Genomic DNA, 13,528 nt, shown 5'->3' with positions numbered 1-13,528 from the left:
TTCTACTGCTCAAACTACTGTGTTTGATTTGGGAAAATTCAAAGAACTGTATATTTAGGGTGCATATACCTTTCTGTATGTGTGCTGTACTGCTATTAAAAGTTTGTTTCTATATAATGGAAAATGTCAAACATATACAAAAGTAGACAGAATAGTATAATGAACATCCATTTCCCCAATATCCAGCCTCAACAGTGATCAAAACTCATAGCTATTCTCATTTCATCTACAGTATATACCACCCACCCCCATCTCCCCAGTATTTTGAAACAGATTTCATTTATCCAATTACTTCATCAAAGACTATGTTTAATCCATAATCTACGTGAAAGACAATCTAGCTAAAACACATACACACGTAATACATATAAGGAGTGTTCTAATGTAACTTACAAAGGATCACACAATACCTCCCCTGGCGAGTGTTTTGGGGGTGGAGTGTGGGAGAAGGGGACAGCGTGTAGAAAGTTTTGAGTGTGAATGTTTTCAAAGCGTCCAACAACTCTCCATTCGCCAGCCTCACGATTTCCAAAGCCTTTTATTTAACTCTTCAACACTTTTATTTAACGTTGCCGCCCCGGAAGGCTTTTGTATTTGGAACTCCCTCAAGGGGAATGAGACTGAGAGAAGAATAAAATAAATCGACTTAAAGGCATCTCAACTTCGTTAGTATTTTGCCTAGGGAACACCCTATCATATCACAGTGTAAAAGTGATATCACTTGCTTTTTCTTAACTGAAGCGCTTATCCTGAAAACGCTGGTTTAGAATAGAACCGAATTGTGGTCTTCTTCAAAGAACTACAAATCCCAGAAGGCTCTTCGGCTAGGGCGCCTGCGCATCGCATGCTCCTTCCTCTCCCCCAACTCTTCTAGGGGAAAGACCCGCCCCGCGGTGCTGTCGCTCGTGCTGGAAGAAGCGGAAGAAGATGGCGCTCACCAGGTGGGTTGTTGATTCGGGTCCTCGATACGGAAGGGTTTGGGAGTACCCACCTTTTTCGTTTCTCTGCCCACACTCTCCGGGCGATAACCTGGCCCTGGCCACAGAGCGACTTAGTCCGAGGTCACGGCTTGGCCCTCCTGCCGGCCGCCGGGGCGACTAGGCCTCACCAAAGCTGGGGTCTTTCCTGAGCGGCTTCCCGGGTTGAATTCGCTCCCTCACTAGCCCCAAAAGCTGCTTGTGGCGAATCGTTCTCAGGCCTCAGATGCCGAGGAGTCGCACATGTTTTTCGCTTATGCATCTTGAGGGCGTGGAGAGCGTTCTCTCGGGTCCGCGGCTCGGGTGGGCGCGATGGAGGTGTAGAAGGCAGTGGCTTATTTGTCTGGGCGGAGTGAAGCGGGCGGGAGGCGACTGCTTGGCTTACTGCCGTTTGTCTACCGAAGTCTCTCTCTCGTCTCTGTCCGAAACAAGGATTTTGGGGGAAAACGGGGCCCGGCACTGAACGGAGATTTTAAATCAGCCTTAGTAGTAGCCGCTGTCTACTAATTCGCGCCGCTGCTCCGCACTTTAACTTTGAACCTTAGAATTTCTTCTGTAGATAGAACCGCGTAAGATTTTTCGCTATTCCTGGTTGCCTTGGCAACCGCAAGTGAAGTGATCCCCGCCTTTAAGAAAAAGATGCTTAAGGGGAGATTCCAAGGAGTTACGTAATTCTTACTAGTCCTCGACCTTGCTGCCCCACCTAAGTAGAAAAACTTCCATACGAACGAACGAACGGACGGACGGAACGGGAAAAGTTGAGTGTCAAAGAAGGTTGTAAAGAAAGTAAATCATGTTAAGACATCCGCTTTCGCTTTTAAAACACACTCCTACATTTTCCTGACTGATGACAGTTATGAATTCTAAAAATATTTGAATTAGAAAATTCTTTTGAGAATTATTTTTGGGTGCCTTATTCTGTCCTAGAGCTTCTGTGTATACAAAAGGAAATCTGACAGTCTTTGGCTGCGGGAAAGATGGGGTACATGGCATACAGATACGAAGCAATAACAATGCTTATTGTGTAGATATAAATATACATTTGTATATGTGTGTGTGTAACTGAATAACTTTGCTGAAACTAACACAACATTGTAAATCCACTATGCTTCAATTTTTAGAAAATGTTTTAAAAGACTTTATTGTGTAGTACTAACCTTAAGTGCAAAAAGAATTAGAATGGGATGAGCTGAACGGACTGGAGAGTTTTCTTTGGTAAATGTTGCAGGCAGCAAACATTTGTTTGAATGACCTGCAAGTGGAAGGCAGTGTGAAAAAGACTAGTAGAGTTATGAGAAAAGTTTTGTGGGAAAGGTGGAGTTTTAAAAGGACACAAAGGAAGAATACCAGAGACATTGTGGGTATTGTATGGGTATTTTAATGGCAGAGCGCTGTCTTTAAATAGCTTGTCTTGGGGACTACATAGCTTTCTGATTTTGCTGAATTTTAGTTGGTTTGATTTTTAGAGATGGTCTCAAGTTCCCAGGTGAAATGTTATTATCTCTAGGATCTACCAGGGATTCTTAACCGCAGGGACTTGACATACTGATGTGTTATAGTCTTGGTGTCACAAATGATTGTTACTAACTAAAGATTTAAAGTCATACTGATTTAACTTTTAAACTCAACCGTATTTAAGGTTATATTTCTTATATCGCTTTCATTTAAAAAGCTTAGTAAAGGGGGAAGGATGTTGTCCCCATAGTGACACTGTTGACATTTTAGACTGGAGAATTCATTCTTGTATGGGGTTGTCCGGTGCATATTAAGATGTTTAGCAGCATCTTTGGCCTCTACCCACTAGATGCCAGGGGCACCCCTACCCCCTCCAACCTGTTACTTACCAAATTCTAACAACCAAAATGTCTTCAGACATTGTCAAATATCTACACTGTAGATATTTTGCCCCCAGTTGAGAAACACTGAGGTAGACTTCCTGCTGGAATATGCAGCTACTAAGTACCCACCCCCACCGTTGAAGTGTACCTCATTATGGGAATGTCATCCTTTACAAGGAACAACACAGTTAAGACCCTCTGGAAGGCTAAGGTGTGTTCTGACTATAATCCAGGCCAGGTTACCTGTTAACTGAATGTCCAAACTCTGCTTTGGTAGACTGCCTGCCTTTTGATCATTCTAGTGACTAGTTCTTCCAACAGGAGGTAAAGAAAAGAAAGGAGAAATGAAACATAAATAAATATTTTGGCTTCTTTGTTGCTGTCTTTGTATCCCTCCTATGTATTGGGTATACATGGTTTACTGAAAATAGCTGTGATAGAAGCCCAAAATGTTTGACTCCATTTATCCATCCATTCATTCAGTTAAAAAATATGCATTTGTTAAAAGTCTGCCATGTGCCAGGCTAGTGTTGGTTTACAGCATGGAATCAGTCAGGCAAACTCCTTATCCTCACAGAGCTTACTTTCTAGGAGAGACAGGCTGTAGGAGTAAACAAATCAATAATGCAATTTCAGGTAATAAGTACTGGAAATAAAATACAGATAAAGGGATAGAGAGTGACTCAAATGTGAGGTGGAATGCTGTTTTGGACAAGATGGTCAGGTAACAGCTGTAGGGAGGTGTAAGGGACAAGGTGTAGGAAGGTTGAGCAGGGACATGAATGCCAAGAAGTAAGCACTAAAAAATCTGGGGAAGAGTTTTCTAAGTAAGTAAATAGACTGTTTTATGACAGAGGGATAGCAAATGTAAAGATCATGAGATGGCTTGTTTAAGGAAAGGCAGCAAGGTTGTTGTGACATAAAGATGGTGAGTGCAAAGGGTAGAGTGAATTTATACCTCTTGCCAACATTTAAATAGGCCCTACTGTGAGCTAGATAGACCATACTTGGAGAGTTAGGGATGAAAGAAGCAGAAGGCGTGATTCCTGCCCTCAAGTTGCCCACAGTGTAGTGAGAGAAAGAAAGGTAAATGAATAGATGCTTGCAGTACAGTAAGGTAGACATTATAATAGTCATACACAAAGGGTCTTGTGAGAGCATGGGTAGGGGGTAACTGACCCAAACTGGGGGAATTATGGAACAACTCCGAGTAATCAAATATTTATGGAACATGTACTGAATGGTATCTAGACACTGTACCAAATGGTTCATGAATGTTCTCATTGAATACTTATAAAAGTACTATGAGGTAGGTAATCTTTTGTTCTATCACTACAGATGAGAAAACTGAAGTTCAGAGAAGTAACTAATCCAGGTTAGCAAGTGGCATATGTAGGATCTGAACTCTGAGCTCTTAGCCATCACATTCCCTGATCTGTCATACTGGTTTAGGTCCCTCTGACATATGCTGTCAGAGCACTCTGTACTTTTTCTTATCACTTATTATAATTTGTAATTATGGATTTGTGTGATTCTTTGGTTGTCTCTCTCCCCTGTAAGACTGTCAACTGTCTTTCTCAGTTTATAGTCTCATTGTCTACCTAGCACAGTGCCTGCACACAAGCAATCAATAAATATTTTTGAGTAAATAAGCTCTACTGCTTATTCAAATATGCTTACTAAGCAAGAATCACAAAGGAATCTTAACTTTTCCATTAAACATATTATTCATCTACTGGAATCCTTTTGTGGTACTTTGGGATATCTCTATAATAACATTTATTATACTTGAAAGTTGTTAAGAATGATTTAGTAGAAGACTGTGTTGATTAAAGAATACCAAATTCCATCTTTAGAATTTCTGCTTTGAATCTTTGAACTCTGAAGTTTCAAATTGCATTGTAAACTAGATAACCTTGAGAAAATGCACTTAGTCAGCTTGTGTTTTCTGTTTTATCCACCTCTTTGTTACATTGAGTGCTAATTCTTGGGGGTTTTTTTTTTCCCGTATTGACGCTAAAATAGTTAAAAATAAGAAACATGCGAGTAAAGTAATTAAAAATAGAGTATAAAAGTAGTAAAGACACTAAGAAAATCATATGTTGGAGAGCTGGCCCCTGGGTAATTGAGAATGTTTACTTGCTTTTTACAAGAAAAGAAATGCGGAAGCATAAAAACTCAACAGGTTATCTATTATTTGAAATATCTGTTAATTTTATATTCTGGGCACCAATTGCCTGCATCCCAGTCTAACGTTTTTACTGTATGTCTCTGGGTACTTTTATTTCTTTCCAGGTATAATAAAATGACTGATATTTAATATTGCCATAATCATTGAAAAGTTTGCTCTTCTGCTCAAAGAAAAAAGTATTATATAATGGTGAAATTGATGGTGAAATTGTAATAATCAGATGTAAGAGTTTTTAAAATTCTGACTTTTATTATCTTTGCTTATAGCTTTTTACCTGCACCTACTCAGCTGTCTCAGGACCAGCTTGAGGCTGAAGAAAAGGCAAGATCCCAGAGATCACGACAGACTTCACTGGTCTCCTCCAGAAGAGAACCTCCCCCATACGGGTACCGGAAAGGCTGGATACCTCGGTTATTAGAGGTAAATAATTGTGCTGAAATTTATTATAGCACTCTTATAAAATTTAAACCCTAGAGCCTCCGCATGTGAATGTCAATGTAATAGAAATTCTGGTTGTGAGCTCTCAAGACATGAACTTTGCTCAGAAGGTTAAGCTCTTTCTTCTTGCTTATTCTCACTGCTTTGTGATCACTGGAGAATTGTACCAATTTATGTCTTATGTCAAACCGTTAAACATGTACAGAAGAAACTAACACACCCTTTATAAATCTGAGAATTATAGTAAATGGAAAATAATGGGAAAGTAAGCGGTAAAAAAAAATGAAAGAATGATTTCATCTTTGGGTGCCTTCCCCTCCCTCTTCCCTACATGCACAATGCCACATCACCCTGAAGAAACAACTTTCCGCCAGGGAAAACTCCAGCAGCATTTTCTTTTTTGATTTCTTTCCTGTTAGGTGTAGTGGACAGAAAACTGACAAGGAATTTTTAAAAATTAATTAATTAAAATAACTTTCGTATTATAGCTGTGCTACTTACTATTTGTGTGACCGAGCAGATCCTAACCTCTCTTCATCTATTTTCTTATCTTCAATTTGAGAATATTAATATATGCCTAAAATACAGATTAGATAAACTTTTGGGAAGGTTTAAGAGACAGAATTTGATGGTTGATTTGGAGGCAGTGAGGGAGAAGGAGGAATCTGGAATGATCTTTTTGTATCTCTAGCTTGTTCCCAAAGAACAAACTTTTTTGGCAGCACCTATCCTCCTAATTACTCAGGATCTTGTACATCAGTTCAGTGCATATTCCTTTCCTTATTTCCAGGGCAGACTGCCTATGCTCTATCACCTTTTTTATCTAGGGAGAAAAGCAAACATTTGAGACTTTACTGTTTTGCCTCCCCAAGGCCTCTTGCTGTTTCATCAAAGTTTTTTCTTCATCTCCATTCGTCCTGACCCTGCAAAATTTCCTCTCCACTTCCCAAGGGATATACATGCTCTATTAAAAATCTCTGTGCCTATTCATTTTTGTGCCTAGTTATTTTTATTTTATTACTTTGTTATGTTCTATCTTTATTTGGTTGTGATTTTACTTTATAACGTGAAAGGCCATGTCCTTAGCTTTTTTTCATGTAGCTCCAAGTGGTGATCATAGTGAACTAAGTATTCTTTGTTTTGAAACATGTTGCTTACCACCTACAAGAAGGCAACTGTATTCTCAGCCTCCCATGTTTGTCATTGCCCCTACCTACCAAACTCTTTGTAGAGCCTAGAAAACCAAACACGCAACTAGATAGATAGATCTCGTCTTCTAACATATTCCCTGGTAGTTTCTTTGTTCATTTGTTTTTTGCTCAGCTATCCTCTGATCCTTATTAATTCAATGTGTGAAGGCCAGTCTTACTACAGTTATGAAGGGATTTTTGTTGGTGGTGGTTTTATTTTCACTGCCAATGTAATTTATGAGAAAGAGAGCAAAATAAAAGACTGTCAGGAATGGGGAAGGGTATAGCTCAGTGGTAAAGCACATACTTAGCATGAATGAGGTCCTGGGTTCAATCCCCAGTACCTCTGTTAAGAAAGTAAATAAACCTAACTACCTCCCCCCTAGAAAAAATAATAAAAAATAAGTAAATTTATTTAAAAAAAGATCATCAAGGAGGCATCTTATCTGGGGCAAAAAGGTAGTACTTGGCATTATCTAATAGAAGATTAGATCCTCTTTTAGGGAAATACAAATATTCTGTTTGGCCTCTCTATAGATTGCGGAGAGGGAATGGCACATATCATTTTATGTACAACAGAAATGTCATCCTTGCATTTTATCATGAGGACATTCAGGTACCATGAGCTTTTAAAATCTTACCTGGCTATCAAAGATTTCATATATCCTGGTAGAGCAGAACAGTTTATTTGAAAATCAAACCAAAATGGCCAGCTAATAGAAATACTGTGAATGCTTCTTGAGTGGAGTGAATGTTCTGTGGAAGAAAGCATTTTGTTCTGGTTTTCAAAGTAACAGCTATGATTTTCTGACAAGCTTAATGACCACATAATGCCACATCTACAGTCCTGAAGTGCTTATTATAGTTGAAGAACTCTAGCAAATCTGAGCACACGTCAGATTGATGGCTTGGGTATAGGTAGCACCCTTCTTAGGAATGCTTTAACTATTTTCTGCCTAATTTATGAGAAAATGTCTCCTTCAGTTTTATTGTTTGTTTTTTTAAAATGTCAAACCTTTCTTTAGCAAGCAAGAATTTGTACCTAGAAAATCATATATCCAGGATCTAACGGAATATTTCTTGAAGGAGGAGATCATATAACTGTGGCTATTTTCATAAATTTTTTCATCAAACCCCCCTAAATGATTGATATTAATATGTTTTTCCTATCATCTCTTAGTAAAATGATTTACCTTTTTTTGAGCTTAAAGAAAGATATTTCAGTTTAGTAGAAAATGCAGTTTTTGGAATCAAAAGATCTGGGTTCAAGTCCTGCATATGCAATTCACGAGGCCTTAGAAAAATCACTTTTAACTTTACTAAACTTGAATTTTTTCCATATGAGAATATGAGATGTTGAAGAATTAACAGTAATTAAATGAGATGATGTAAGTGTGGATTGTATTTTGTGAATTATAGTGAGTTACTAAGTGAATATATATATTACATTTAACAAAATGATTTAAATTATATTTAATATTCATATGTTAAGTTGATGATATATCTTATTTGGTAATACTGTACTTCACTGACAGACTTTACTTAGCTTGTTCTACTTTAGAAGTCTTAATTCTCTCTTCTAAATAATTGTATATAATCATCATTAGAAATGTGGTAAACTCATTTCTGGGTCCTTTCTATTTATTTGCTTTTCATGGAGCACTAATACATAGTATGTTATTAAAGTCTGAAGAAGAAATATAATTCTTTACATTTCTGTTCTAAGTACAGCTTGTTGTGTTCTTCATTAAGAAAATTATGTATGCAGAAATGAAAAATCTTTTCTGTATGCTTAACATTTTGCTTAATTTCTTTCTGCCGTGTACATAAAATCTAGATCCTTGCCATGGTCTAAAAGCCCTTTCATAACCTGGTGTTTGCCTACTCATGCAGGCTTACTACCTATGTGTCTGCTCCTCTGCTTTCAGTAAGCTACAGCCCCATTGTACAGTTCATTTCCTAGAACATGACATGCCAAGCTCATTCTTGCTGCAGGGCCTTCACACTTGCTGTTTGATCTGTCTAGAAAGTGCTTCCCTCAGATCCTCCCATGACTGATTTCTCATTATTCAGGCTTTAGCTCACATTGCCTCTTCACAAAGGCTATTCCAGCCACACTATCAAAAGCAGCCCCTCTTCCCGGCCCCTTTATTGCTTTCAAGGCATTTATTACAAACCAAAAATTATACTTTTTATATCTTTGCCCACTAAAATATACACTCCACAAGATTAGGGACCTCTGTTCTGTTTACTGCCATATCTCTAGAATCTAGCATAATAATGAGGACTCAAAAATTATTTATTAGATGCGTGTATATATCTTGAATCTTAAATTACTATTAAGTTTTCTTTTGATTTCTTTTTAATATATAGGATTTTGGAGATGGAGGTGCTTTTCCAGAGATCCATGTGGCCCAGTATCCCCTGGATATGGGACGAAAGAAAAAAATGTCAAATGCACTGGCCATTCAGGTTGATGCTGAAGGAAAAATTAAGTATGATGCAATTGCTCGACAGGGACAGTCAAAAGACAAGGTAACTCTCTCACTGATTTTTTTTTCCCCCATTTATAAATACTTTGTGAGTTTTTTTTTTTTAATTGTGTGAAAATGATAAATCTCTGGCCATTTAGTTTTTGTTAAAAATAATAGTGGAATATACTTAGGCTAACACAAGATATCACTTCATAACAATATGAACAATATATTATGACATCATAACAGCAATGACTTTTTCCTTTGAAATTCCCCAAATTGATGATAGCTTATATATACTTAGGGTGTTTGTGTATTTGTTTTACATTTTAAAAACAATTCTTTTTTTCTTCCAGTTTTATTGAGATATAATTGACATACACACTGTATATTAAAAACTATTGTTTAATAGTACTAACGTTTTAAAATGCTAGCACATTTTAAAAAATCTACTATACTAGCACCCTAAAAAAATCGAAATTTAGTTTTGTCTGTAGCCTCTTTTATTTCTCTTACATGTACTTATAAAGTACTTATATAGATACTTAATTATTTTAATAAATCATTTGACTATAATAAACCACACAAACATCTTTCTCCGTTAAGTGCAAAACTGGCACTTACTAGTTTTAGGATGGCCCTGTCTACAAAGTAATCCAAAGAACAAAAATGAAGTTTATGTAAAATAATCTCATCACAGAGCAGCTATACTCAGAGCCAAAAAACTGTTTTTAAGACCTAGTTTTTTTCTTATAAATATATACTACACATAGAGGTAAAAAATCTCTTTAAAATCGAAGATACTGGGGAAACTACTTGAGAATCTTCATTTCCTGACCTTTGCTGCTTCTCTCTCTCCCACGCACTTTCATTTTACCCTCTAACACAGCACTAGTGATAACCCATTCTTTGCTCCTACATCATGGCTGCTGAGTTCGGGGTGGGGGGGGGGAGCAATTACACAGTCATGCAGATTTACATTTCAGGTTTCAACTGGGCACCCCTGGTGTTCCTCCAAGCTGTAACTCCTACTCTTCTCCATCCCCTCTCAGCTTAATAGGTGACTCCCCATCTATTTGCATATAAAGACTATTGGAAGAAATTTGTCAGCTTTCTCTATCCTGCACTTGTCTTTTTGTCTTGACTATTCCTTTTGTCTCTATAACAAATCTCTTCTATCTAAACCTAATCTTGCCAAGTATATTCTAATGTATCCTGGGTCTCACTCTTGCCTTTTCCTTTGTAACCTTACCTTTTTATTCTTCTTCTTCTCAAAGATGTCTATCATCTCCCCTCTTTTACTGGCTCCTTCCTGTTAGCATTTGAATATACTTGCTTTACTCATCTTTGGAAAGAAAAGTTTTTCCTTGACTATCAAGGCTCCCTGTAGCTACTACTGAATTTCCACCTAATTTTCTTCACTTTGCTTCAGGTTTCTAGCAGTTTTCTGCTCCCTCTACTTCTTCACCTTCCTTTCACTGTTCGTTTCACTGTAATACGGCCTCTCCTCAACAAGTCTGCTGAGATAGCTCTCTTGTGAAGTTCTTTAAGACTTCTTTCTCACTGTACGTTTTCTTTGACTATTTTATTCCTTTGACTAAAATTGCCAGTCATATGCTGACTCTCCTGAGCTTCAGGCTCTTTTATCTCATTGTCTAAAGGGCAGATCTGTCTAGATTTCCCCAAAGTAGTACTCCATCAAATCCAAACCTAAATGCATAATTTTTCACTTAATCTACCTTCTCTATTCTCTAACTCAGTGATTGGCATTGATATCTTCCTAACTGACTGTGCTGAAAAGCCTGGGAGTCCTTCTTTTTCCCCTTATTTTGTTGATTTTTTTAAAAAATTAAAATTGTACTAATAATTCTTATGGTAAAAGATACCAACTATATAAATAAGTATATACAGTTCTGCCTTCTTCTCCCACTTTATTTCCCAGAGGTAATTATTGTTACTGCAATGATAAATATCTTTCCAGACCTTTGCTATGGATTTAGATATTTATGTATATGTATCCCCACTTTATATACACACATACAAACATATCCTTTTATTTTAACATGAATGAGATTTTAATTCTTATAACTCCCATAGACTTGCTTTTGAGGAACTTCTTGCAGCTCCCTTATTATGACATGTTTCTTTCTTTCTTTCTTTGGGAACAGAAGTGCCCTCCTGTGCTGGGAAAAGCCCTCTCGCTATTCTCTTTCTCACTAAATTCTATTGCTTTCAATTCACGACTCACTCTTCACTATTCCAGCATACTCTCCCTCATCTTCCCTGGCTAGATCAGGTGTCTCTCTTCCCTGTTCCCTATGTTTACTGTATCATAGCAGTCATCACCTTTTGTTGTAATTATCCATTCACTAATAACATTCTATAGTATTTGACTGTAAGCTCCTTGAGTACAGAAATTATATCTTTATATTTTCCTCTTTAGGCACTTAACTTAGTGCCTGACAGCTTGACACACAGGCATCCAGATGTGTTTGTTGGAGGAATGATAGCAATTTTTATTGAATAACAGAAAACCACTTCTCCTGAAGCCAGTAAGGAAGCAGAGTCCACTCCTACAAAAGGAAAAATAGGTCCCTATACATGCAGGGCATATACTGGGAATTTACCCTGTGCCACAGAGGCCTTCACTTGCCTTTGTTTGGTGCATCTCTTTCTTTGGAATAATAGCTATTCTTTATTAGTATGTGCTACCTCTTCTCTCTCATTTATTAGGAAAAAAATATTTCAGGACAATAATTTAACTTTGGCAGGTTGTGTAATTTTGAATGAAATACAATTTTAGCCATTTTGCATGTATATTAGTGATTATTTTGTATTGAAAGTAGAGTAAAAATGTTAAAACTGAACTATTTGTTTTTAGATTTCAGAATTCTGGCCAGATAAGGTCTTCAAAGTATTTTTCCTTATACAGTAAATACTTACATGTTTGTCTATAATGCAGCCATTAGAAATGAACCCGAGACTGTGGTTTATAGAGATACCACTGTCAGGTTCATAGTAACCCTAACTCTAATGGGGGAGTCTGTACATGTGTATGGGCAGGGGGTATATAGGAAATATCTCTTCCTTTTAATTTTACTGTGAACCTAAAACTGCTTTTAAAAAATAGTAATAAATAAGCACAATGAAGATCAAAAGAAAAAAGAGTAGAGCACTCAACGAGGTGAGAAGAAAGTTACTGAATAGAGTGACTACCTGGAGTATTCTAACATTTTTTATGATGGATGTATTTCCTCGCTGAACTTTATACCCTGGAATATACATTTGAATTCCTTACATAAACTTAATAAATATGTACTTTAATTTTTTAAAAAGGAGATGGATTAATGTATGAAGTTTTTGAATAATAAGTACCCACTATGCATTGGCACTTGGAGGAGCGAGACACTTCTTGATTGTGTGGGGCTGTCTTGAGCATTGTATTATGTTTAACATAGTGGGCACTATCTATTAAATGCCAGTAGTGCCTCCCCCCATACCCTTGCCATTGTTTTAACTACAGACACCTCACATGTTTTTAAAGGCCATGGGAGAGGAGTTGGAGTGTTAGCATTTCCCTGTGTTAAAACCACTGATTTTCCTGTTGTACAAGTGGAAATTGGCTATTTAATGTACAAAATGAGATTTTAAAAATTCATTATCATTCAGGATGCTCATATGCAGGGTCCTTGACATAAGATGAAAATAATTTATTGGATTATTGAATTTGTACTATAGTGCAATGATTTCTGATTTGTATCAGAGGGATCTGGTATTCTTCAGGAACTAGGGACTTCTCACTGAAATATTAATAGTGAGAGAGCAAGAGTGGAAAATGCTACCAGTAGGTATAAGAGGTGAACAAGGCAAGGTTCCAAGGGATAATATTCTAGGGCAAGTCTAAGTTCATTGATTTCTCTAAATGTAAATACTGTGAACAAGACTTAATAGTAATACAAAATTGGTAAATCTCAATAGAAATAGATGCTTTTTTTTTCAATTGTGACTTCAGTGATAAATCTTGAAATAAAAATCCTAGTGTTTACATTTTTTCCTTCTGAAATAGTTTCATGGGAAATATTACATACATAAAATTACCTAAATGAATGCCTTCAACCCCTCCCCCACCAAAAAGAAAACTGAACAACTTAACCCCAAGATAAATTGTATGTTATTACCTTGCTCAGACAATTTTACAGACTATATAAGCCTAAAGATAGTATGTTCTTTCTACCTCTGAAATGGTAGCTATGTTGACAGGCTTATCCTTTTAGTCAGTCTAGTCCTTTGCCAGTTTTTAGTAATAAAAAATTATGTTTCACTGATGAGTTATTGCTTTATCTTGTTCACAAAGCTCATTTGTACACCTGATACCTTCGAGAGTATATTGTATTTTTCAGATAACCCTCCCCAGCCTCTT

General features: G+C 37.0%; 1 protein-coding gene across 1 annotated transcript in view; it reads left to right on the top strand.

Moving 5' to 3' along the window:
* The first annotated feature begins 857 nt into the window (after window positions 1–857).
* SNW1 (SNW domain containing 1) overlaps window positions 858–13,528 on the top strand; it is a 31,217-nt gene continuing 18,546 nt past the window's right edge. Inside the window, exons 1-3 of the mRNA XM_006206117.4 lie at window positions 858–941; window positions 5,273–5,426; window positions 9,008–9,169. Of these exons, the coding sequence (XP_006206179.1) occupies window positions 928–941; window positions 5,273–5,426; window positions 9,008–9,169 (330 nt within the window). The 5' untranslated portion in view covers window positions 858–927. The remainder of the gene's footprint in view (window positions 942–5,272; window positions 5,427–9,007; window positions 9,170–13,528) is intronic.

This window comes from Vicugna pacos, chromosome 6, assembly GCF_048564905.1.
Source record: "Vicugna pacos chromosome 6, VicPac4, whole genome shotgun sequence".
NCBI lineage: Eukaryota > Metazoa > Chordata > Mammalia > Artiodactyla > Camelidae > Vicugna > Vicugna pacos.
This window is presented reverse-complemented; position numbering and strand designations above follow the sequence as displayed.